Here is a 24,208-nt window from a genome sequence, read left to right on the forward strand (position 1 = left end):
ATATACTACTCAGAGTAATACACACTGTTGATATACACTACAGCCTGGGTGAATCTTAAAAACATGTTGAGTAAAAGAAGGCAGACACAAAAGAGTTAGGTACTGTACAATTCCATCAATATGAAGGTCAAAACTAATCTGTGGCAATAGAAATCAAAGTAGTTGTTTCCTTTGAGCTTGGAAGCGTATTGACTAGAAAGGGGCACAAGGGGACTTTGTAGATAGTTTCTATATCTTGATTGGCAAGTTTATTTCTCAAAATTCATTGAACTCTATAAACACTGCATTCAACTAAATGCAATGCAATTATGCTTCAATTTTAAAAGTTAATGGTTTATCCTATATAATCCCAATTAGCATTGGTACCAGTCTGCCTTTTATCAAAATTTATACACATTTCTGTCTCCTTCATATGTTATCTTTGCATTTGTTACACAGTTTTTTGTTTTTTTTTTTTTTTTTGAGACAGAGTCTCACTCTATCACCCAGGCTAGAGTGCAGTGGCGCGATCTCGGCTCACTGCACGCTCCAACTCCTGGTTTCACGCCATTCTATTGCCTCAGCCTCCCGAGTAGCTGGGACTACAGGCGTCTGCCACCATGCCCAGCTAATTTTTTTTGTATTTTTAGTAGAGACGGGGTTTCATCGTTAGCCAGGATGGTCTCAATCTTCTGACCTCGTGATCTGCTCACCTCAGCCTCCCAAAGTGCTGGGATTACAGGCATGAGCCACCATGCCTGGCTGCTTTTTTTTTTTAATGGATATTATAAGCTCAGTAAATGTATATTGAGGCAAACTGAATTCCATTTTAGAGCCAATTTGGGGAATTCCTAATCAAGGATGAGCAAATTAGGTTTATCTAAAACTCACTTTAAAAAAGCTAAAACAAGCTACGCATGGTGGTTCAAAAAAGCTGAAGGTATATGGACATAATATTACATGTAGTGAAAAAGCTATTAAGTGTCAACAGAAATAAGAATCTCTACTCTTTGAGATAGTTTAATAAGAAGATGTATGAAAATAAAAGGAAGCCCTAATACAAACAAGATGTAAACCAACCATTTTCTGGATATTTGTCTTGATAACTGAATTCTGTGTTACAACAGAATTCTATTCATTGAAGAAGACACCTTTAGAAGTGTCTTACTACCCTTTTTTTTTTTTTGAGTCAGTCTCACTCTGTCGCCCTGGCTGGAGTGCAGTGGCACGATCTAGGCTCACTGCAACCTCTGCCTCCTGAATTCAAGTGATTCTCCTGCCTCAGCCTCCCAAGTAGCTGGGATTACAGGCAAGCGCCACTATATCTGGCTAATTTTTGTATTGTTTGTAGAGATGGGGTTTCACTATGTTGGCGAGGCTGGTCTCAAACTCCTGACCTCAGGTGATCTGCTCACCTCGGCCTCCCAAAGTGCTGGGATTACAAGCGTGAGCCACCGTCTTACTACCCATCTTTTTTTGAGACTTATGCATGAGTCTATTCTCTGACAAGCCTGGCTAAGATTGGTTTCTCTGATGGAGTAAAGATTTTTACTGAAAAGAAAAATGAGTGGGGGGGCCAGATGCAGTGGCTCATGCCTATAATCCCAGCACTCTGAGAGGCCGAGGTAGGAGTTCAAGACCAGCCTGGTCAACATGGTGAAACTTTGTCTCTACTAAAAATGCAAAAATTAGGTGGGCATGGTGGTGCATGCCTGTAGTCCCAGCTATTCGGGAGGCTGAGGCAGGAGAATCACTTGAACCCAGGAGGCAGAGGTTGCAGTGAGCCAAGATCACGCCATTGCACTCTGGCCTGGGTGACAGAGTGAGACATCATCTCAAAAAAAAAAAAAAAGAAAAGATGGGGGACAGCCTGTATTATTATGTTTTATGTCTTTTAGCTATGTGTCTACATTTTAAATTTTTATTATTAAATAATTCAGAACAGGGATAATCATCGGCAGTTTGACATCCTGTACAGCAAGGCCTGATATTCACTTGTATGAACCAGAAAGGCTGTACTGACTGTTAAACTGTTAAGATACTGTATTTACATGCCAGTTGCAGCATAGTCGCTACCCTGAGCCTCCTAAGTACACTCCTGCTACACTGGCTAGCCAGTCTGTCTCCAACAACACCCAGCAACTGAACCTTTGAAACAGACATACCAGACCCTATAACTGCATGCCTGCAAATCAGATAATCTCAATGAAATGAACATATTTCTAGAATAACACAAACTATGGAAACTCACTCAAAAACAACTAGAAAATCTGAATGAACCCATAATAAGTAAAAATACTGAATTGGAGCTGGGCGCAATGGCTCATGCCTGTAATCCCAGGACTTTGAGAGGCCGAGGTGGGCAGAACACCTGAAGTCAGAAGTTTGAGACCAGCCTGGCCAACATAGTGAAACACCATCTCTACTAAAAATACAAAAATTAGCCGTGTGTGGTGGCACACACCTGTCGTCCCTGCTACGCGGGAGGCTGAGGCAGGAGAATCGCTTGAACCCAGGAGGCAGAGGTTGCAGCTGAGATGGGGCTACTGCACTTCAGCCTGGGTGACAGAGCAAAACTTGTCTCAAAAAAAAAAAATCGAATTGGGAATTTTAAATTTGCCCCTGGCCCCACCCCCCTCAAAAAAGAAAAAAAGCTCAGATTCAGATGGCTTCATGGTCAGTTCTACCAAAAGTTGAAATAAGAATTAATACCAATGCTTCACAAATTCATACGAAAAACTAGAAGAGAGGGAACACTTCCCAACTTGTTCTGTGAGGACAGATTTTCCTTAGTAGCAAGTTAGAGAAAAATATCACAAGGAAAGCCCAATACCTCATGTGAATCTAGCAAACACAGCAATCCTCAATGAAATACTAGCAAACCAGTTCCAGCCACATATAAAAAGGATTATACACCATAAACAAGTGGGATTCATCCCAAGTATGCAACATTGGCTTAAAATCTAAAAATCAATATATTGTAATATATTTACAGAAGAAACAACATAGTCATCTCAATAGATGCAGAAAACTCATTTGACAAAATTCAGTATTCTTTCATGTTAAAAATAATAAACTAGGAAGAGAAGGGAACTTTTTCAGCCTGATTAAGAGCATTATGAAAAACCCATATCTAATATATGGAATGCTGAAAACTAATTCCTTCCTCCTAAGGTCAGGAACAAGACAAGGATGTTTGCTATATCCACTTACATTTAATATTATACTGGAGGTTGTAGCCAGTGCAATGTGTCAAGAAAAAAATAAAAGGCATCCAGATTGGCATGGAAGAAGTAAAACAAGCTCTACCTTAAATTACTGATGTTGTATATAGGAAATCTTAAAGAATCCACAAATAAAGCTATTAGAACAAATAGACAAGCACGTTTGCAGGATACAAGATAAATACTCAAAAATCATGTGTTATTCTATACATTAGCAATGAACAATCCAAAAATGAAATCAGACCAGGCACAGTGGCTCCTGCCTGTAATCCCAGCACTTTGGGAGGCGAGGTAGGTGGATCACTTGAGGCCAGGAGTTCAAGACCAGCCTGGCCAACATGGTGAAACTCCATCTCTACTAAAAAATACAAAAAACTAGCTGGGCATGGTGATGCACACCTGTAATCCCAGCTACTAGGGAGGCTGAGGCAGGAGAATCACTTGAACTTGGGAGGCAGAGGTTGCAGTGAGCCGAAATTGAACCACTGCACTCCAGCCTGGGTAACAGAACACAACTCTGTCTCAAAAAAACAAAATACACAAACAGCAAAAAAAGATATCAATAACTCCATTTACAATAGAATCAGAAAATATTTAGGGATTTCTTAAAAAGAAATACAAGAATGAAAATTATAGCCGGGCACGGTGGCTCACACCTGTAATCCCAGCACTTTGAGAGGCCGAGGCAGGTGGATCACAAGGTCAGGAGATTGAGACCATCCTGGCTAACACGGTGAAACCCCATCTCTACTAAAAATACAAAAACAAAATTAGCCGGGTGTGGTAGCAGGCACCTGTAGTCCCAGCTACTCAGGAGGCTGAGGCGGGAGAATGGCGTGAACCCGGGAGGCGGAGCTTGCAGTGAACCAAGATCGCACCACTGCACTGCAGCCTGGGCGACAGGGCGAGGCTCCGACTCAAAAAAAAAAAATTATAAAACATTGTTCAAGGAAATTTTAAAAGATGTACATGGGAAGAAGACACATATTCATGGATTGGAAGATTTAATATTGATAAGATGCCAATACTCTTTAAGTTGAAGTACAGATTCAACAGATTCACTCTCCATCAAAATTCCAGCTGGCTTCTTTGCAGAAATTGACAAATTGATCCTAATACTAATATGGAAATTCAGAGAACCCAGAATATCCAAAACAGTTTTTCAGATGATGAACAAAGTTGAAGGACTCACACTTCCTGGCTTCCAAAGTTACTATGCAGCTACGGTAATCAAGATTGTGTGTAGTAATGGCATATGACAGACTGTGTCTCCCCCAGATTCATCTGTTGAAGCCCTAACTCCTAATGTGACTGTATTTAGAGATAATGCCTATAGGAAGGAGTTAACTAAAGTTAAACAATTTCATGAGGGTGGGGCCCTAATGTGATAGAACTGGTAATTTTATAAGAACAGAAATAGAGAGCTCTTTCTCTTCACATGCATATGCCAAGGAGAGGCCATGTGAAGACACAGAGAGATGGCAGACCTTTCCAACCCAAAGAGAAAGCCCTCACGAGACACCAGTCAGGCCAGCACCTTATCTTGGATATGCCACCTCCAGAACTGTGAAAAATAAATTTTTGTTGTTTAAGTTACCAATCTATGGTATTTTTTATAGTAGTCAGGCTGAATAACAAATAGCCATTTGGTCAATGGAACAGAATGGAGACTCACATATAAACCTATACGTCTAGAGTAAATTGATTTAAAATAAACATACCAAGACCATCTAATGGGGAAAGGATAGTTTTTGCAACAAATGATGCTGGGAAAACTGGAGATCCACATAGAAAAGAATGAAGTTGAACCCCTAATTCATTCCATATAAATAATTCAGGATGTTTCAGATGACTACATTTGTGAGACCTGAAACTAAAACTCTTAGAAGAAAACAAGGGTAAATCTTTAAGACCTTGGATATGGCAATGGATTCTTAGAAATAACACCAAATCCACAAGCAACAAAAGGAAAAATAAATTAATAGACCTCATCAAAATTAAAAACTTGTGTGCTTTACAAAAACATGTATCAAAAAGTCAAGACCATCAGTCCAAACGTGGGGCTTAAGAAAGAAAATCAAGTCTGGGCACAGTTGTTCATGCTTGTAATCCCAGCACTTTCGGAGACCAAGGCCGGAGGATCACTTGAGGCCAGGAATTTGAGACCATCCTGGGAAACATAGTGAGACCCCATCTCCACAAAATTCTTTTTTATAGCCAGACATGGTGATGCACACCTGAAGTCCTAGCTGCTCAGAGCCTGAGGTGGGAAAATCACTTGAGCCCAGGATTTTGAGGCTGTGGTAAGCTGATTGTGCCATTGCACTCCAGCTTAGGCAACAGAGCAAGACCCTGTACCTAAAAGAAGAAAAGAAAAGAAAGTCAAAAGACAACCTACAAAATAGGAAAAAAATATATCCAGTAAGAGATTCATGTAGAATATGTTAAAAACATGTTGGGAGCTGAAAAGGCCAAAGGGATCATGACCAACTCAGCATTCCACTGGAGGCTATATGATCAAACAGCAAACTGTTTATCATGAATGCAGAATGTGGGCAAACTCATACTGCCCTGCCACCAAAAGGTTTGCTGAGGGCCTCACTCCCTGGCACTGGGCTCCTTAAAGTTATCTATTGGGAAATCTAACGCCTATTGTTTGAAGAATGCAGTCTTACAAGCCTGCTGTGAATCAAACTGCTGCCGACACCCACCCTCTACCCACCTCCACTTCTTGCTATCTCTTTTGCCTAATAAATATGGAGGGCTGTGTAAAGCTCAGGGCCCTTGTCCACTAGAGGCAAGGTGCCCCTGACCCCTTCTTCCAAATATACTCTTTTGTCTCTTGTCTTTTATTCCCGCGTTTGCCCCCCTTTATTCAGTCCCATAGGTCCGTGTGGGTTACACAGTGGCACCCCAAACAGCAACAGGATCGGGTGCTCTACAAAAACACATGTCAATAATAAAAAAGACAAATAATTGGCATTTCGCCAAAGAAAAGATACAAATAGCCAACAAGCAAATGAAAAGATACTCAACATCATTGATCATCAAGAAATAAATAATGAAAACCACAATTAAATAGCGCTTTATGGTTGGGCACAGTGGCTCATACCTGTAATCCCATCACTTTGGGAGACTGAGGTGGGAGAATTGCTTGAGTCCAGGAGTTTGAGACCAGTCTGAGCAACATGGCGAGACCCTGTCTCTACAAAATATACCAAAAAAAAAAAAAATAGTCAGACGTGGCGGCGTGCACCTGTAGTCCCAGCTACTTGAGAAGCTGAGATGGGAGAATTGGTCGAGGCTTCAGTGAGCTGTAATCATGTCACTGCACTCCAGCCTGGACAACAAAGCAAGACCCTGTCTCAGAAAAAAGAAAGAAAGAAAAAAATACCACTTCACACCCACAATGATGGTTTGAAATTGGTGTTGACAAGGATATGGAGAAAGCAGAACCCTCATCACTGCTAGTGGAATTGCAAAGTTGTGGATCTGCTGTGTAACAGTCTGATAGCTCCTCAAAATGATAAAGTTACTTGAACCAGCAGTTCCTTTCCTAGCTATACCCAAGAAAAATGAGCATATGTCCATGAAAAAAATTTTACATAAATGTTCATAACAAGCATTGTTTCTAATGTCAAAAATTGGAGACAACCCAATGGCCATTAGCTGTTTAATACAGATTCTTTGGCTACTCCTTGAAATTCTTACTTAGTAGATCTCTGTTGGAGCCTAGGTATCTGCAAGCACATGATGTGATTATCATTCTGGTGTTCTGAGAACCAATCTTAATACACCCTGCTCTACCCTTACCTTCTTGATTTTACTCTCCCAAGCCATGCCTACTATGGGATATAATTTCTTCCACACAACATGAAAGAAGCAGCCACCTTTCACACTACTTAGGTATCTTTTTTTTTTTTTTTTCTGAGACAGGGTCTCACTCTGTCACCCAGGCTGGAGTGCAGTGGTATGATCTGGGCTCACTGCAACCTCTACCTCCCAGTTTCAAGTGATTCTCCTGCCTCAGTCTCCCAGGTAGCTGGGATTACAGACATGTGCCACCATGCCTGGCTAATTTTTGTGTGTTTTTTTGTTTTTTTTTTTTAGTAGAGTTGAGGTTTCACCATGTTGGCCAGTCTGGTCTTGAACTCCTGACCTCAAGTGATCCACCCACTTCGGCCTCTCAGAAGTGCTGGGATTACAGGCATGAGCCACCACGCCTGGCCAGGTATCTTTTTAAATCTTGTATGAAATCATGTCACTGTTCTGTTGACAAACATCTTGTGACTTCATTTTCTCTAAAGTCCAAATCTCTTGACATACCTATGATATCCACCATAATCTGAACTCAATCTACCTCTCCAGCTACATCATTCACTATACTCTAATCACACTGACAATAGTTAACTGTACTTACAAAATTGTAAGTTTAGAAGTGGCAATACACAAAAACCATCAACATCATATATTTCTGGCAGGGTTGATTCTCATATATGAATTTATTCTTTGAGTTTATAAGTTTATAAAAAATGAAACTTCACAAATAGAGGAACTTTTTTTTTTTTTTTTTTTTGAGATGGCGTTTCGCTCTTGTTGCCCAGGCTGGAGTGCAATGGTGTGATCTCGGCTCACTGCAATCTCCGCCTCCTGGGTTCAAGCGATTCTTCTGCCTCAGCCTCCCCAGTAGCTGGGATTACAGGCATGCGCCACCATGCCCAGCTCATTTTGTATTTTTAGCAGAGGCAGGGTTTCTCCATGTTGGTCAGGCTGGTCTGAAACTCCGGACCTCAGGTGATCTGCCCACCTCGGCCTCCCACAAGTACTGGGATTACAGGCATGAGCCACCACGCCTGGTCATAGAGGAACTTTTATATTTATTCTTCAAATGTATTTCCAGTATTTTCTCATGTAGTACCCTCTGTTTTAAGAAAAAAAAAAAAAAAGTCCTCCTACCCCCCAGTTCTCCCCATATTTGCCTGTTGAAATTTTTTTTATAACCAGGCTTATAGTGATGTTGTCAAAGAAGAATTCAGTCCATTTGTGCTCTGTAACAGCAGTCCCTAACCTTTTTGGCACAAGGGACCAGTATTGTGGAAGACAGTTTTTCCACAGACCAGGGCAGAGATGGTTTCAGGATGATTCAAGCTCATTACATTTATTGTGCACTTTATTGTATGTGTGTGTGTGTGTATATATATATATATATATTTTTTTTTTTTGAGACAGGGTCTCATTCTGTCACCCAGGCTGGAGTGCAATGGCAGATCTCAGATCAGTGCAACCTCAGTCTCCGGGGTTCAAGCGATTCTTCTGCCTCAGCTTCGAGTAGCTGGGACTACAGGCATTCACCACCACACCCAGCTAATATTTGCATTTTTAGTAGAGACAGGGTTTTCGCCATGTTGGCCAGGCTGTTTATTTTTATTATTATTACATTGTAGTATATAATGAAATAATTATACAACTGACCATAATACAGAATCAGTGGGAGCCCTGAGCTTGTTTTCCTACAACTAGATGGTTCCATCTGGGAGTGATGGGAGACAGTGACAGATCATCAGGCATTAGATTTTCATAAGGGACCGTGCAACCTAAATCCCTCACATGTGCAGTTCACAATAGGGTTCACGCATCTATGATCATCTAATGCTGCTGCTGACGTGTCAGGAGGTAGAGCTCGGGCAGTAATGTGAGCCATGGGAAGTGGCTTACATACAGACAAAGTATCGCTCACTCACCTGCTGCTCACCTCCTGCTGTGCAGCCCAGTTCCTAACAGATCACGGACTGGTAGCAGGCCTGTACCCAGGGGTTGGGGACTCCTGTTCTATAAGTCTTCTCAGAGTTAATCACTATTCCCATTAATATCCCCTTGTACTTCATTTGTACCTATTAGAATGTTTATCAATACCTAATATTAAAATTCTCTACTCACCCTGGACTTAGCACAATCTGATTTGTATTACAGTTAATTATATATTAATACTTAAATACCATTCCGTCTAGATTTTGATGTTTCTTCTTGAAGTCATGAAATGATTCCATTTATTTTTGAGTAATTCTACCTTCCTAATTATTTATTCTGCCAGCTCTTAGCACAAAGAGTTATACATGTTAGAAGCTCAAAAATGTTTCTTGAATAGAAATAAATTGAAAAGGCAACTGAAAGCAAATTCAAACTGTAGATGAAAAAAACTGCTTTTGAAACTAGTTACCACCACATATTAAGTAAAGTTGTCAACAGCAGAAAAAGTGTCCCATTATATATCTGTTTTTTATGGTGCTTTAAAAGCTTATAATCCTAGACATAGTCATGCAGATTCATATATACTCCATACAAAAACCAAGATTATAAATACTAATTCAATGAATAAAATGCAAATTACATATCAACAAATACAAATGGTAAACAAACTCACTTAATGGTTATGGAAGCAATGGTTGCATTCCCAACAATGAACTAAACACTTGGTGGTTTTGAAGAAATTAGAAGATGCAAAGTTTCTACAGAAGTAAACACATAATGAAGATCAGAGAATCTCTTAATTATGATTTTATTGTCAAACTGAGAAGGGCATGAGGAAACCATTACATCTTTTGTGATGAATTTCATGGAGAAAGTTGATTTTTTTTTTTTTTGAGACAGAGTCGTGCAGTCTTGGCTCACTGCAACCTCCTCCTCCCAGGTTCAAGTGATTCTCCTGCCTCAGCCTCCTGAGTAGCTGGGATTACAAGTACATACCACCTCGTTCAGCTAATTTTTGTATTTTTGGTAGATATGGGTTTTCACCATGTTGGTCAGGCTGATCTCGAACTCCTGACCTCAGGTGATCCATCCACCTTGGCCTCCCAAAGTTCTGGGATTACAGACGTAAGCCACTGCGCCTGACCAAGAAAATGGATTTTAAGGGTAATTCAAATGGCTAGGAAAAGACTGATTAAGTACTTGCAGAAGAATGTTTCTAGTATCAAGATAAGGAGGTATAATGGAAAGGACATAACTTTTGACATCTGATGGCTTTAGTTTCAGATCTCACCTTTACCACTCAAACTGTAACATTATTGATAATTAATACTGAGAGTGGAATACAGAAGTTAAAAAAATGAATATTATCTCATGAGCTAAACCAGAGTAGTCCAAAGGGTATCCATATTTTTATAAAAAGAAACAACAAAAATCTGATTTATAAGGATAATTATTTCGGAGACTAGTACTTCCTTAATACATATTCTCCCCTTGAAATCTCTACTTTTAAGCTGGGCACATTGCCTCTTAGAACAGATAGATCTAGCATTGTTTGCAATTAAGTGTGACCACATGACTGTATTCTAGCAAATAACAGGCAAACAGAAGTATTCTCTGAAACCTTTCAGGAAATTTCTTAAAGGACACCAGACATATACACTTTGCCCCTTCCCACTTTATTCTGTTGCTTGGAACATGGATGTGATCGCCAGAGCTCCATATTAAACTATGAGAATGAAGTCCTCATCATCAGGACTGTGAGGCTGAAACCTGGAAGCCGCCTAATTCCTAGACTTTGGGATAACTACTATACCTGCCCTATGTTGACTACTTCTGGACTTTAAACTTTGTCTTATTTAAGCCACTATGCTTTGGGGTATGTTTAACTCATGTAGTGATTATGGTTTATTTTCTAAATCAGACTCATCTTCCTTGTTGATACTCCCAAAAAAGCAGCAGTGACATTTTATCTCCCAGGAAGTTGTTTTCCTAATACTAAATTCTCTAATTTTCCTATGCATTTCCTTATTTAATAGTTGTTGAGTCTAAAATTGGGGCCAGGCGTGGTGGCTCACGCCTGTAATCCCAGCACTTTGGGAGACTGAGGTGGGCGGATCGCTTGAGATCAGGAATTTGAGACCAGCCTGGCAAACATGGCAAAACCCTGTCTCTACCAAAATATACAAAAAATTAACCAGGCGTGGTGGCATATACCTGTAATCCCAGCTACCAGGGTGGCTGAGGCACAAGAATCACTTGGAGGTTGCAGTGAGCCGAGATCATGCCACTGCACTCTAGCCTGGGTGACAGAGTGAGACTCTGTGTCAAAAAAGAAAAATAATAATAATAATAATAATAATAAAAATAAAGTTGGAGTAGAATGGCAAATTGAATTGAAGAATACATGCTGTAGAGTCAGACAGACTTGGATTCAAATTCTCATTTTCTCACTTATTAGCTATATAACTTGGAACAAAGTTCTTAACCACTGTCCAATCTTGATGTTGTTGAGATAGCAGATCTAAAATATCTGGTACATAGTAGGTTCCCAATAAATATTACTTTTTTTCTCAACTGAATTTTAAGACCCAGTTCAAATACTATTTCCTCAAACATATTTATTTAATTTCCTACTTAGAAATTGCTGCGGACTGAATGTGCCCTCCCCACCAACTTCATACATTGAAGCCCTAACCGCAAAAATGACCGTAGTTAGAGATAGGGTCTTCAAGGAGGTAGTTAAAATTAAATGAGGTCATAAGAGTCAGGCCCTAATCTAATAGGATGGGTGAATTTATAAGAAGAGAAAGAGATACCAGGTGTGCCCATGCAAGCAGAAAAAGCCATGTGAGAAAACAGTAAAAGGCATCCATTTCCAAGCCAAAAAGGCCTCGCCATAAATCAACCAATCCTATTGGCACCTTGATCTTGGACTTCTGGTCTCCAGAACTGTGAGAAAATAAATTTCTATTGTTTAAGACACCCAGTCTGTGGTATTTTGTAATGGAAGCCCTATCAGACTAATAAAGAAATCCTCAAAACATACTTGTTATGTCTCTCCTTATATCACTTTTTAAAAGTTACTTTGGTAACCACAGGGTTACTACTGCCCTGTGGCCGGGCGCAGTGGCTTACGCTTGTAATCCCAGTACTTTGGGAGGCCTAGGCGGGTGGATCACCTGAGGTCAGGAGTTTGAGACCAGCCTGAACAACATGGAGAAACCCCATCTCTACTAAAAATACAAAATTAGCTGGGCATGGTGGTGGGCACCTGTAATCCTAACTACTCAGGAGGCTGAGGCAGGAGAATCGCTTGAACCCAGGAGGCGGAGGTTGCGGTGAGCCAAGATCGCGCCATTGCACTCCAGCCTGGGCAACAAGAGCGAAACTCCATCTCAAAAAAAAAGTTACCTTGTAATTATATGTGTTTGTCTTCTCTACTGTAGTATTAGATCCTCAAAAACAGGAATCATGTTTTATGAATTTGTATCTTCCTTCCATAGCACCCATAACAATATATTGAACTTGTGTTGTTTTTTGTTTGAGTTTTTTGTTTGTTTGTTTGCTTGCTTGCTTGTTTTTTGAGACGTAGTCTCGCTCTGTCACCCAGGCTGGAGTGCAGTGGCACGATCTCAGCTCACTGCAACCTCCGCCTCCTGGCTTCAAACGATTCTCCTGCCTCAGTCTACTGAGTAGCTGGGATTACAGGCACCCGCCACCACACCCCGCTAATTTTTGTTATTTTTAGTAGAGAGAGGGTTTCACCACATTGGCCAGGCTGGTCTTTAACTCCTGACCTCGTGATCCGCCTGCCTCGGCCTCCTAAAATGCTGGCATCACAGATGTGAGCCACTGCGCCCATCCCTTTGGTTTTTGTTTGTTTGTTTGTTTGTTTTTGAGATGGAGTCTCGCTCTGTCACCCAGGCTGGAGTGCAGTGGTGCGATCTTGGCTCATTGCTACCTCCGCCTCCTGTCTCAGCATCCCGGGTAGATGGGACTACAGGTGTGCATCACTACGCCTGGCTAATTTTTGTATTTTTAGTAGAGACAGGGTTTCACCATGTTGGCCAGGCTGGTCTTGAACTACTGACCTCAAGCGATCCACCTGCTTTGGCCATACAAAGTGCTGGGATTACAGATGTAAGCCACCATGCCCAGCCCTCTGGTACTTATTTTTTAGATGGACATTCAGAAATTGAGCCTGGGCACAGTGGCTCATGCCTATAATGCAACCACTTGGGAGGCTGAGGAGAGAAGATAGATTGCTTGAGACCAGGATTTGGAGACCAACATGGGCAACATAGTGAGACCCTGGCTCTAAAAAAAAAAAAAAAAAAAAAATTACAAAATTAGCCGGACGTGGTGGCACACACCTCTAGTTCCAGCTAGGAACTAGCTTGAGGTGGGAAGATCACTGGAGCCCAGGGGCTTGAGGTTGCAGTGAGCTAAGATCACGCTACTGCACTCCAGACTGGATGAAAGAATGAGACCCTGTCTCTTTGATATTAATAATAAGTTGAACTTGCAAAAATGGGTTATTAGTTATTAATGTTAATCAGAAGTAAGACTCTCTAATCGTCTTTACTGGAGATTAAATATGGTTAAAGGAGACACATATAGGTGCCAAATTGACAAGAGGTAGACTGTGACTGTTAGTTTTATGTGTCAACGTGGTAAGGTTATAGTACGAAGTTATTTAATCAAATACTAATCTAAGTGTTGCTGTGAACATACCTTGTAGATATGGTTAACATCTACAGTCAGTAGACTAGTGTATATATGAGATTATCCTTGATACACTGAGTTGGCCTCTTCCAATCAGTTTAAAGTCCAAGCAAAACTGATGTTTCCTTGAAGAAGAAATACTGCCTCAGTAACAACTCTTGCCCAAGGGTGAGCAGCTTACCAGTATTATCTACACATTTTGGACTTGCCAGCCTCCAAAATTTTGTGAGCCACTTTTTTGAAACAAGTCTGTCAATATTTATAGTCATCTGCTTCAGTTTCTCTGGATAACCCTGACTGATACAAGTACCTTTTTTTTTTTTTTTTTTTTTTGAGACAGAGTCTCGCTCTTTCGCCCAGGCCAGACTGCAGTGGCACTATCTGGGCTCACTGCAAGCTGTGCCTCCCAGGTTCACGCCATTCTCCTGCCTCAGCCTCTCGAGTAGCTGAGACTACAGGTGCCTGCCGCCGCACCCGGCTAATTTTTTGTATTTTTAGTAGAGACGGAGTTTCACCGTGTTACCAGGATGGTCTCGATCTCCTGACCTCGTGATCTGCCTGCCTCGGCCTCCCAAACTGCTGGGATTACAGGCGTGAGCCACCACGCCCGGCAATACAAGTACCTTTTACTTACTGTGCTTACCAGTGCTAGAATTTCCATTTTATTCCTTTTTGAAATGTTTCCTTATTGAGATTCTGTATTTGCTGAGTCATTGTTACCATATTTTTGTTTATTTCTCTGTGCCTTATTTCCCTTATACTACTTTCTTTGATGTCTTTGCTAAATGTCAGACTTCTGAGAATACTCAATTACTCAGATACAGTTTCTTTTTAAATTAATTAATTAATTTTTGGAGACAGGGTCTTGCTCAGTCACCCAGGCTGGAGTATAGTGGCAAGATCATTGCTCACTGCAGCCTCAAACTCATGGGCTCAAGTGATCCTCCTGCCTCAGCCTCCTGAATAGCTAGCACTATAGGTGCAAAGCCAACACACCTGGCTTTTATTTTTTATTTTTTATTTTTGTAGAAACTGGGTCTCCCAATAGGAATGCTTTTACACTATTGGTGGGAATGTAAATTAGTTCAACCTTTGTGGAAGACAGTGGGGCAATTCCTCGAAGACCTAGAACTAGAAATGCCATTTGACCCAGCAATCCCATTACTGGGTATATACCCAGAGGAATATAAATCATTCTGTTATAAAGAGAAATGCACACATATATATTCATTGCAGCACTGTTTACAATAGCAAAGACATGGAATCAACCCATATGCCCATCAGTGATAGACTGGATAAAGAAAATGTGGTACCTCTACACCATGGTATACTATGCAACCATAAAGGGGAACAAGATCATGTCCTTTGCGGGGACACGGATGGAGCTGGAAGCCATTATCCTCAGCAGACTAACACAGGAACAGAAAACTGAACACCACATGTTCTCACTTATAAGTGGGAGCTGAACAATGAGAACACATGGACACAGGGAGGGGAACAACACACACTGGGCCTTGCTGGTGGGGGTCGGGGGAGGGAGAGCATCAGGATAAATAGCTAATCCATGTGGGGCTTAATACCTAGGTGATGGGTTGATAGGTGCAGCAAACCACCATGGCACACATGTACCTATGTAACGAACCTGCATGTTTTACACATGTATCCTGGAACGTAAAAAAGATGTTACATACATATAACAATTTCCAAGATAATAGAAAGCAAAAATGCAAAATAAAGACCAGGGTTGATAGCATGTTATCATTTGTGTAATATTAGAGTATGGAGAGGGGGACAGTAAACACACACACACACAATACCCAGGGATTTGAATGATTAATGCACAATATACCTTTGAAAAGAAACACGAAAACTAGGTATCTGGGGTTCATGGGAGCAAGGAAACTTTCACTTTCTACTGTTTAGTACCTTTTGAATTAAAAGTATCTTTAAGTGGCTCACGCCTGTAATCCCAGCACTTTGGGAGGCCAAGGCAGGTGGATCACCTGAGGTCAGGAGACCAAGACCAGCCTGGCCAACATAGTGAAACCCTGTCTCCACCAAAAATACAAAAATTAGCCGGGCATGGTGGCGCACGCCTGTAATCCCAGCTACTTGGGAGGCTGAGGCAGGATAATCACTTGAACCCTGGAGGTGGAGGTTGCAGTGAGCCAAGATCACGCCACTGCACTCCAGCCTGGGCAACAGAGCCAGACTCCATCTCAAAAGAAAAAAAAGTGTTTAATGTATTTCTATTAGAAAAATAAAATTCTAATAAAAACATAGAAGAAACTAGGTATCCCTATGTTGCCCAGGCTGGTCTTGAAATTCTGGCCTCAAGTGAAACTCCCACCTTGGCCTCCCAATGTGCTGGGATTACAGGCATGAGCCACCACACCCAGCTCCAGATAACAGTTTCAGTTTACTAAGTGTGGGTCATAGTTTTTGTTTATTTGCATGCCTTGTAATTTTTTGTTGAAGAGTGACATTTTAGATAACATATTGTAGGACAGTGTGGATGGCATCCAGCCTGGGGAAACAACTTTTCCCCCTGAAAGTTGTTCTTTTGTTTATTTGTGTGTGTGGGTTTAGCCGTTTGCCTATACTAAATGTCTTAATCCATTTTGTGCTTAATCCATGTTGTGCTCCTATAACTGAATACCTGAAACTGGGTAATTTAAAATTTATAATGAAAATAATTTTTTTTCTCACAGTTCTGGAGGCTGGGAAGTCCAAGACCAGTTGGCTCGTATCTGGTGAGAGCCTTCTTGCTGCATCATCCTATGGTGGAAGTCATCACATGGTGGAAGCGCAAAGAGAGGGCCATACCTGCCCTTTTATAATGAACCTACTACTCCTGCAATAACAGCATAATCTATTCATGAGGGCAGAACCCTCATGGCCTAATCAGGTCTTAAAGGTCCCACCTCTTAATGTTGTTATAATGGCAGTTAAATTTAAACATGAGTTTGGAAGGGTGCAGTCATTCAAACCATAGCACTAAACTAAATCTATGAATTCTCCCATGCAATATGTGTCTACTGAAGTCTCTGTTCTGTTAGGGTTTTTTCCTTGATTTTATTCTTAAACCCGGTTTCCTAAGGTTCTCCTTGGTGTGTATATAGCTTAGTGTTCAGCCAAACATTAATTAAACATTTGGCTCGAACACCTTGAGCCAGTAAGACTTTCTCTCTCTACTGATGGATCACTGTGTGTACGGGGGAGTGCGTTCAAAGTCCAGCTGTTGTATGTCTTCACTGGCTTTTACATTCTGCAAGCCCCTCTTGAACCTTCTTTTATGTGCTGAGGATCCATCAGCCCAGAATGTTTGGGTGTCTTGGGTCTATCTTCCAAGTCTTTGATGCATATCCTTGCAGCCTCTGGTCCACTTGGGATATGTAGAGAGCTTATAAAGCCCCCTGTGGCTGTGTCATCCCTGGGAAATTCCTGTTAAATCCCACCTAGTTTGCCAATCCATTGCTTGCCCCAAATAAAAGGCAACATAAGGCAAGCAGAGCCACCTTCTATCCATGTTTGCTTGCCACTGAGATCATCTGTTTAAACTGATAATGGCTCCAACTCAAGTAAGCCTCCTTTGGCCATGGCGGCAAGACTGTTCATTTTCATGTCCTGCCCCAACCTATTTGAACTTCACTTACAACAGAACTAGAGTGGTGGAATGGGGGTTGTTCCAGGCAAGAACAACAACAAAAAAATTGTTGTCCTTATCTGAAATTCAGCGATCTTCATGAATAAGCATTTCTCTGATTGTGGTATATGCCTTTAATTTTATTTCTAGAGTGACAAATTTTTGGTTTTGACAGTTTTTTTCTAGCTTTATAGTTTCTTCTTGGGGAGAGAATATGTCAACCTCACTCCATCATGCTGAAGTAAATCTTCATCTCTTAATTTTATCTCTCAAAAATATCGTAAGGATTCCCTCTGGAGTCTGATAAGTAATTGCAGTATCTGGTTTCTATGGTTGGATAATTCAGGATTCCAAGAATAATAGTTACTTTTTAGACCTCTAAAGAAGAAGTGACAACCACGTAAATGAAAAGATGCTTCTTAAGTCATGGAGAATCAGGGCTTACTATCACTGTATTTTGAAACCGTTTCAGCCTTACCTTATAACTGATTTAGTATATTTTTCTTTTAATTTCAGATTTCAGTGAAGTTCCTTATGACTTCCCCTGAAATTGCTTCCTTATCATGGGGGCAAATGAAAGTAAAAGGCTCTAATACAACCTATAAGGACTGCAAAGTATGGCCAGGGGGCAGTCGGACTTGGGATTGGAGAGAAACAGGAACTGAGGTAAGATATTAGTCTTTGGTTGACACTACATGAGGCTGACCAAGTGATTTCCAACTTCCTAAGCTGCAATGACTAAGTGAAAAACTATTTCTCTTGTGTCTTTTTGAGATATAGTTCATATACCATTAAATTCACCCTTTTAAAGTATGCAATTCAATGGACTTCTTATATTCAGTGCCCCTGTAGTGACATTATAGTGACTTATATTCATAAACTTGTACAACAGTTACCACTGTTAGTTCCAGAATATATTTATCACCTCAGAAAGGAACCACATAACCACTACCAGTCAGTGCCCATTCACTACCGGTCCTAGCCCCTAGAAATGATTAATCTACTTTCTGTTGTTATAGATATGCCTATTCTGGATGTTTTCTATAAATTACATCATTCAGATATGTGTGTTCCTAGGAGTGGATTTCTGGGTTATATAGTGTTTAACCTTTTGAGGTACTGCCAGACTATCTTCCAAGGCACCTGCACCATTTTACATCTCCACCAGTTTTTCCACATTCCTCCTCAACACATTGTTCTTTTCATTGTTTTGTTTTTATTAGAACCATCTTATTAGGTGTGAAGTGTTGTTCTCATTTCGGTTTTGATTTGCATTTCCCTGCATTTCCTCAAGTGTTCTCAGTGTGCCATGCCCAAGGTAGAGCCTCCTTTCCATGAGTGTAAGTTGGGCAAAACAAGGGAGCCTCTACCTTTTGACCCCGCTCACCTGGGATGTAGCCTCAACAACAGAAAGATGGGGGCAGGATGAGAGGCACTAAAGTCCTGCTCCTCCTGGGAAGGAAGCCTTCCAGCTAGATGCTGAGGGGAGAAAGAGTCTTGTGTTCTTGGCTACGGCAGTCTGGAGAGTAGTCTCTGTCTCACAATGGGGATGGGGCAGGGAGGCATTTATCTTGACGCCTGCACTGTACATGTGCACAGATTCTTACCTGTCTTACCAAATATCTCAATGAGTTCTGGCTTCTATAAAAAAAATTGTCATAGACTGAGTGCCTTAAATAATAAACATTTATTTCTCACAGTTCTGGAGACTGAAAGTATGAGATTAGGATGCCAGCATGGTCAGGTTCTGGTCCTTGTATTAGTTCATTTTCACACTGCCGATAAAGACATAACTGAGACTGGGGAGAAAAAGAGGTTTAATGGAATTACAGTTCCACATGGCTGGGGAGGCCTCACAATCATGGCAGGAGGCAAGGAGGAGCAAGTCACGTCTTACATGGATGGTGGCAGGCAAAGAGAGCTTGTGCAGAGCAACTCTCGTTTTTTAAAACCATCAGATCTCATGAGACTCATTCACTATCATGAGAGCAGCACAGGAAAGACCCACCCCATAATTCAATCACCTCCCACCGAGTTCCTCTCACAATATGCAGGAATTGTGGGAGTTACAATCTAAGATGAGATTTGGGTGGGGACACAGCCAAACCGTATCAGCCCTCTTCCAGTTTGCAGACAACCAACTTCTCTTTGTATCCTATGTGGTGGAAAGAGAGGTAGCTAGCTTTTGGGCTTCTTATAAGGGCACTAATCTCATTCATGAGGGCTTTACCCTTAGGACCAGTTACCTCCTATAGGCCCCACCTCTAAATAACATCACATTGGGATTAGAGTTTCAATATATACTTTTTTTTTTTTTTTTTTTTGAGACGGAATCTCGCTGTGTCACCCAGGCTGGAGTGCAGTGGTGCAATCTCGGCTCACTGCAACCTCTGCCTCCCAGGTTCAAGTGATTCTCCTGCCTCAAGCCTTCCGAATAGCTGGGACTACAGGCACATGCCACCATGCCCAGCTAATTTTTTGTATTTTTAGTAGAGATGGGGTTTCACCATGTTGGCCAGGATGGTCTCAATCTCATGACCTCGTGATCCGCCCACCTTGGCCTCCCAAAGTGCTGGGATTACAGGTGTGAGCTACTGCGTCCAGCCAATATATACATTTTTAAGGGACACACATATTAAGTTCATTGCAGCAAATTTTTTTTTTTACGCTTTTTTCTTTCTTTCTCTCTTTTTTTGTTTTTTTTTTTGGAGACAGTCTCCCTCTGTCGTCCAGGCTAGAGTGCAGTCGTGAGATCATGGCTCACTGCAGTCTACACCACCTGGGCGAAAGGGATCTTCCTCTCTCAGCCTCCTGAGTAGCAAGGACCACAGGCATGCAATCATATCTGGCTTATTTTTTTTAGTTTTTATAAAGATGAGGTCTCACCACATTGCCCAGGCTGGTCTTGAACTCCTGACCCCAAGATATCCTCCCACCTTGGCCTCCCAAAATGCTGAGATTACAGGCATGAGCCATCATGCCCAGCCAGATTTTCTTGAATACACATTTATTCATTGGGTATTTGCTCTTAGGACCATTTCCAGAGGCTTTAGGGGTTTTGTTGTTGTTGTTTTGTTGAGTTCTTGGTTTGGGTTTTTCTTTGTTGTTGTTATTATTAATAAATTTTCACATAGGAGTGGGTCAGTGGAGCTCCTCATGATGTAATGATGGAAGTAGATCCTTCATTTTTGAAGAATAGTTTGTTAGATATAGATTTCTTGATCAATAGCCTTTCTCTTTTAGCACTTTCAATATGCCATCCCACCATCTTTTGGCTTCATTGGTTTCTAATGATAAATCAACCATTAGCATTATTAGAGCTCCCTTGGACTTGTTGAGTTGCTTCTCTCTAACTGCTTTCAAAACACATCATAGTAATTTAACTATGATATGTCTAGGTATGGATATCTTTGAGTTTGTCCTACTTGGAATTTATTGAGCTTCATGAAGATGTAGATTATTGTTTTTTTAATCAAATTTGGGGAAGTTTAGAGCCATTATTTCTTCAAGTATTCTTTCTACTCCTATCTCCCTTTTCTTGTGACCCCCATTATGAATATATTGGTGGCCATTAGGGTGTCCTACAGGTCTCTGAGTCTATATTCTTTGTCTTCATTTTTTTTCTTTCCTTTGTCTCAGACTGGATAATCTCAACTGACCTATTTTCAATTTTGTTGATTCTTATCTGCTCTTGAGCCCCTGTAGTGACATTTTTATTTCCATCATTGTACTTTCCAGCTCCAGAATTTCTTTTTCTTTTCTTTTTTTGTTTGGTGGGGGGATAGACTATTGCTCTGTCACCACAGCTGGAGTGCCGTGGCACAATTTCGGCTCACTGCAACGTCTGCCTCCCAGGTTCAAGCAATTCTCCTGCCTCAGCCTCCTGTGTAGCTGGGATTACAGGTGCACTCCACTATGTCCAGCTCTTTTTGTATTTTTAGTAGAGACAGGGTTTTACCATGTTGGCCAGGCTGGTCTCAAATTCCTGACCTCAAGTTGGCCAGGCTGGTCTCAAATTCCTGACCTCAAGTGATCCACCCACCTTGGCCTCCCAAAGTGCTGGGTTTATAGGCGTGAGCCACCACACCTGGCCCAGAATTTCTGTTTGGTTATTTTTAACAATTTATATTTCTTTATTGATATTTTTTATTTGGTAAGATATTGTTATACTTTCCTTTAGTTCTTTTGAACATGGTTTCCTTTGTCTCCTATTACATATTTAAAATCGCTGATTTACAGTCTTTCTCTGCAAGTCCAGTGTCTGGGCTTCCTCTGGGATAGTTTCTACTGTCCGCTTCCCCCAATCCCCATATGGACCTGCCTTTCTTTTTCTTTCTTTCTTAATGTCTTTGTTGTTTTGTTTATATTTCTCAATTTTTTTTTGAGAACTGGACATTTTATATAATATAATGTGGCAACACTGGAAATCAACTCCCCCTCCCATTCTGAGGGTTTGTTGTTGCTATTTTTGCAGTTATTTGTTCCTATGTGGTTCTATAAAGTCTGTATTCTTTGTTTGTGGCTTCTGAGGTCTGCTAATTTACCTTAGTGATGAGCTAATGATTTGACTTAGATTTCTTTACATTGCTGGAATCAGGTGTTTAGATTTACCCATGTGCCTACCAGTTGCCTTTCTTATTATTCATTTTTGTAATTTAGATCTTTTGAGGTCAATTTCTTCTTTTAGAAAAATCAGTATTCAGCTGGGTGCGGTGGCTCGCGCCTGTGATCACAGCACTTTGGGAGGCCAAGGCGGGCAGCTCATTTTAGGCCAGGAGATTGATACCATCCTGGCCAACATGGTGAAACCCCGTCGTCTCCTCAACTTTGGGAGGCTGAGGCGGGCGGATCACCTGAGGTTGGGAGTTCGAGAGCAGCCTGACCAACGTGGAGAAACCCTGTCTCTACTAACAATACAAAATTAGCCAGGTGTGGTGGTACATGCCTGTAATCCCAGCTACCTGGGAGGCTGAGGCAGGAGAATCGCTTGAACCCGGGAGGTGGAGGTTGCGGTGAGCCGAGATCACGCCATTGCACTCCATCCTGGGTAACAAGAGTGAAACTCCATCTCATAAAAAGAAAATAGTATCCTTTAGAAATTCTTTCAGTAAGGATTTCTTGGTGATCTCTCCCAGTTTTTATTTGTCTGAAAAGGTCCTTGTTTTTTAATTTTAATTTGTCTTGTATTCTAAGTTGACAATTTTTTTTAGAACTTTATTTGTAGGAACCCTGAATAATCAGACTATGCCATTTGGGATCTGTCCCATAAAGGAAGATTCATATTTGCTTCTTTTCTGTATCCTGTGTTACTCTCAATCTGGGATCACTTTTAATTTTTTGACTGATGGCTTCCAAAACTGAGCTGATAGTATAAATTTGAACCCCAAACTGATGTATGAGCAGGTTTGTGGTTATAAATTATCAGGGAAGACATTTTTCCCCTCTAGAGCCATGACTGAGCAGAAAGCTTTCCTCATCTTTTTCATTTGCCAAGGGATGGAATTTTTGGGTCTCAGAATGTGTGATAAAATGCAAGACATTGAGAATGGCAGTGCCTCAGGGTAACTTCAATATCAGTTCACCATTTTGATTTCCAACTCCCCCTTCACTTTGGCCTTTGGGAATTTCCCTTTCCTTTCTGCAAGCTCAGGTATGTATTTCAGAGGATGTTTATTTTTATCTGGCATTTGGTTTAAGGAAACTTTGTAGGTTGTATAGTCTATCACATTGTTCTGCATTGTAAACAGTTATGCCTACAAAATTAGGCCCCACATAGAAAGAGAGCCCTAACACATATTCTTTGTTTATGCCTTGGTTTTGAACTGCATGCACTCATTGATGATCGTGACACCGAGTTTGGTTAGTTACCAACCTAGATCATAATGGATGTAATATACCTAGATTGGTAAAAAGAATAGGAGGGCATGGAGATATAGAAGGGACAGAATGAAAGAAAACTGAGGAATAAGAAGCCTTAAATCATGTAGCCTACTTGAACCAAATGGCTCCATCGGAGTGAAGTTGGAGAATGGGAAGAATAGGTGGTGGTGTGGTTAATAGAGCATCTATATATGCAGAACTGAGTTTATATTGTATTCAGTTAATAAGTCATAACCACTTTAGCTAGTGTATTAGTCAGGGTTCTCCAGAAAAACAGAACTAGTGGGAGATACATATATATAAAATCAGGTTTACTATAAGAAATTGACTTGTCCATGATCTGCTGTCTGCAAGTCTGAAGTCCTAAAAACCCTGGGAGCTGAAGGTTTAAATCCCAGTCCAAGAGCAGAAGAAATTGAGATGAGATGTCCCAGTTAAAATGGTGAGGCAGAAAAAAAGAGGCAAATTCTCCTTCCTCTGCCTTATGTTCTTTTCGGGCCCATAATGGATTGGATGATGCCTACCAACATAGGGGAGGGTAGTCTACCAAGTCCACCAATTTAAATACTAACCTCATCCATAGACATTCTCACAGACACACCCAGAAATAATATTTAATTTGGGCAGTCTGTGGTCCAGTTGAGCTGGCACATAAAATTAACCATCAAAGATACTTATGTGGGACAGTGATGTGTCTGATAAAGGTTATCCAGACTGTGGTTTAAGTTATACTGGAGCACAAACTTACACGGGTTCCACACTTGAGAGATTCGTTTCCCTTCAGAAACGGCTTTAGTGCTATATATTTCTATTTTTCCCACATAAGACCATATGAGTTAATATTACCATTAACCTCATTCTTTTTTTTTTTTTTGAGACAGAGTCTCTCTCTGTCACCTAGCCTGGAGTGCAGGGCGTGATCTTGGCACACTGCCTCCCAGGTTCAAACGATTCTCCTACCTCAGCCTCCCGAGTAGCTGAGATTACAGGCACCCACCACCTCACT

General features: G+C 41.0%; 1 protein-coding gene across 6 annotated transcripts in view; it reads left to right on the forward strand.

Annotated features, from left to right (window-relative positions):
• The window catches only part of AAMDC (adipogenesis associated Mth938 domain containing), a 69,379-nt gene that overhangs the window by 3,417 nt on the left and 41,754 nt on the right, over window positions 1-24,208 (forward strand). For 2 of the 6 annotated variants that reach the window (XM_054437851.2, XM_054437850.2), the window contains exons 2-3: window positions 16,388-16,429; window positions 17,839-17,988. In XM_054437851.2, the coding sequence (XP_054293826.1) occupies window positions 17,857-17,988 (132 nt within the window). In that variant the 5' untranslated portion in view covers window positions 16,388-16,429; window positions 17,839-17,856. Of the gene's footprint in view, window positions 1-7,313; window positions 7,435-16,387; window positions 16,594-17,838; window positions 17,989-24,208 lie in introns of all 6 variants that reach the window. The other 4 variants (XM_063672103.1, XM_054437847.2, XM_054437848.2 and 1 more) reach the window with 4 other exon arrangements.

This window comes from Pongo pygmaeus, chromosome 9 (assembly GCF_028885625.2).
Source record: "Pongo pygmaeus isolate AG05252 chromosome 9, NHGRI_mPonPyg2-v2.0_pri, whole genome shotgun sequence".
Taxonomy (NCBI): domain Eukaryota; kingdom Metazoa; phylum Chordata; class Mammalia; order Primates; family Hominidae; genus Pongo; species Pongo pygmaeus.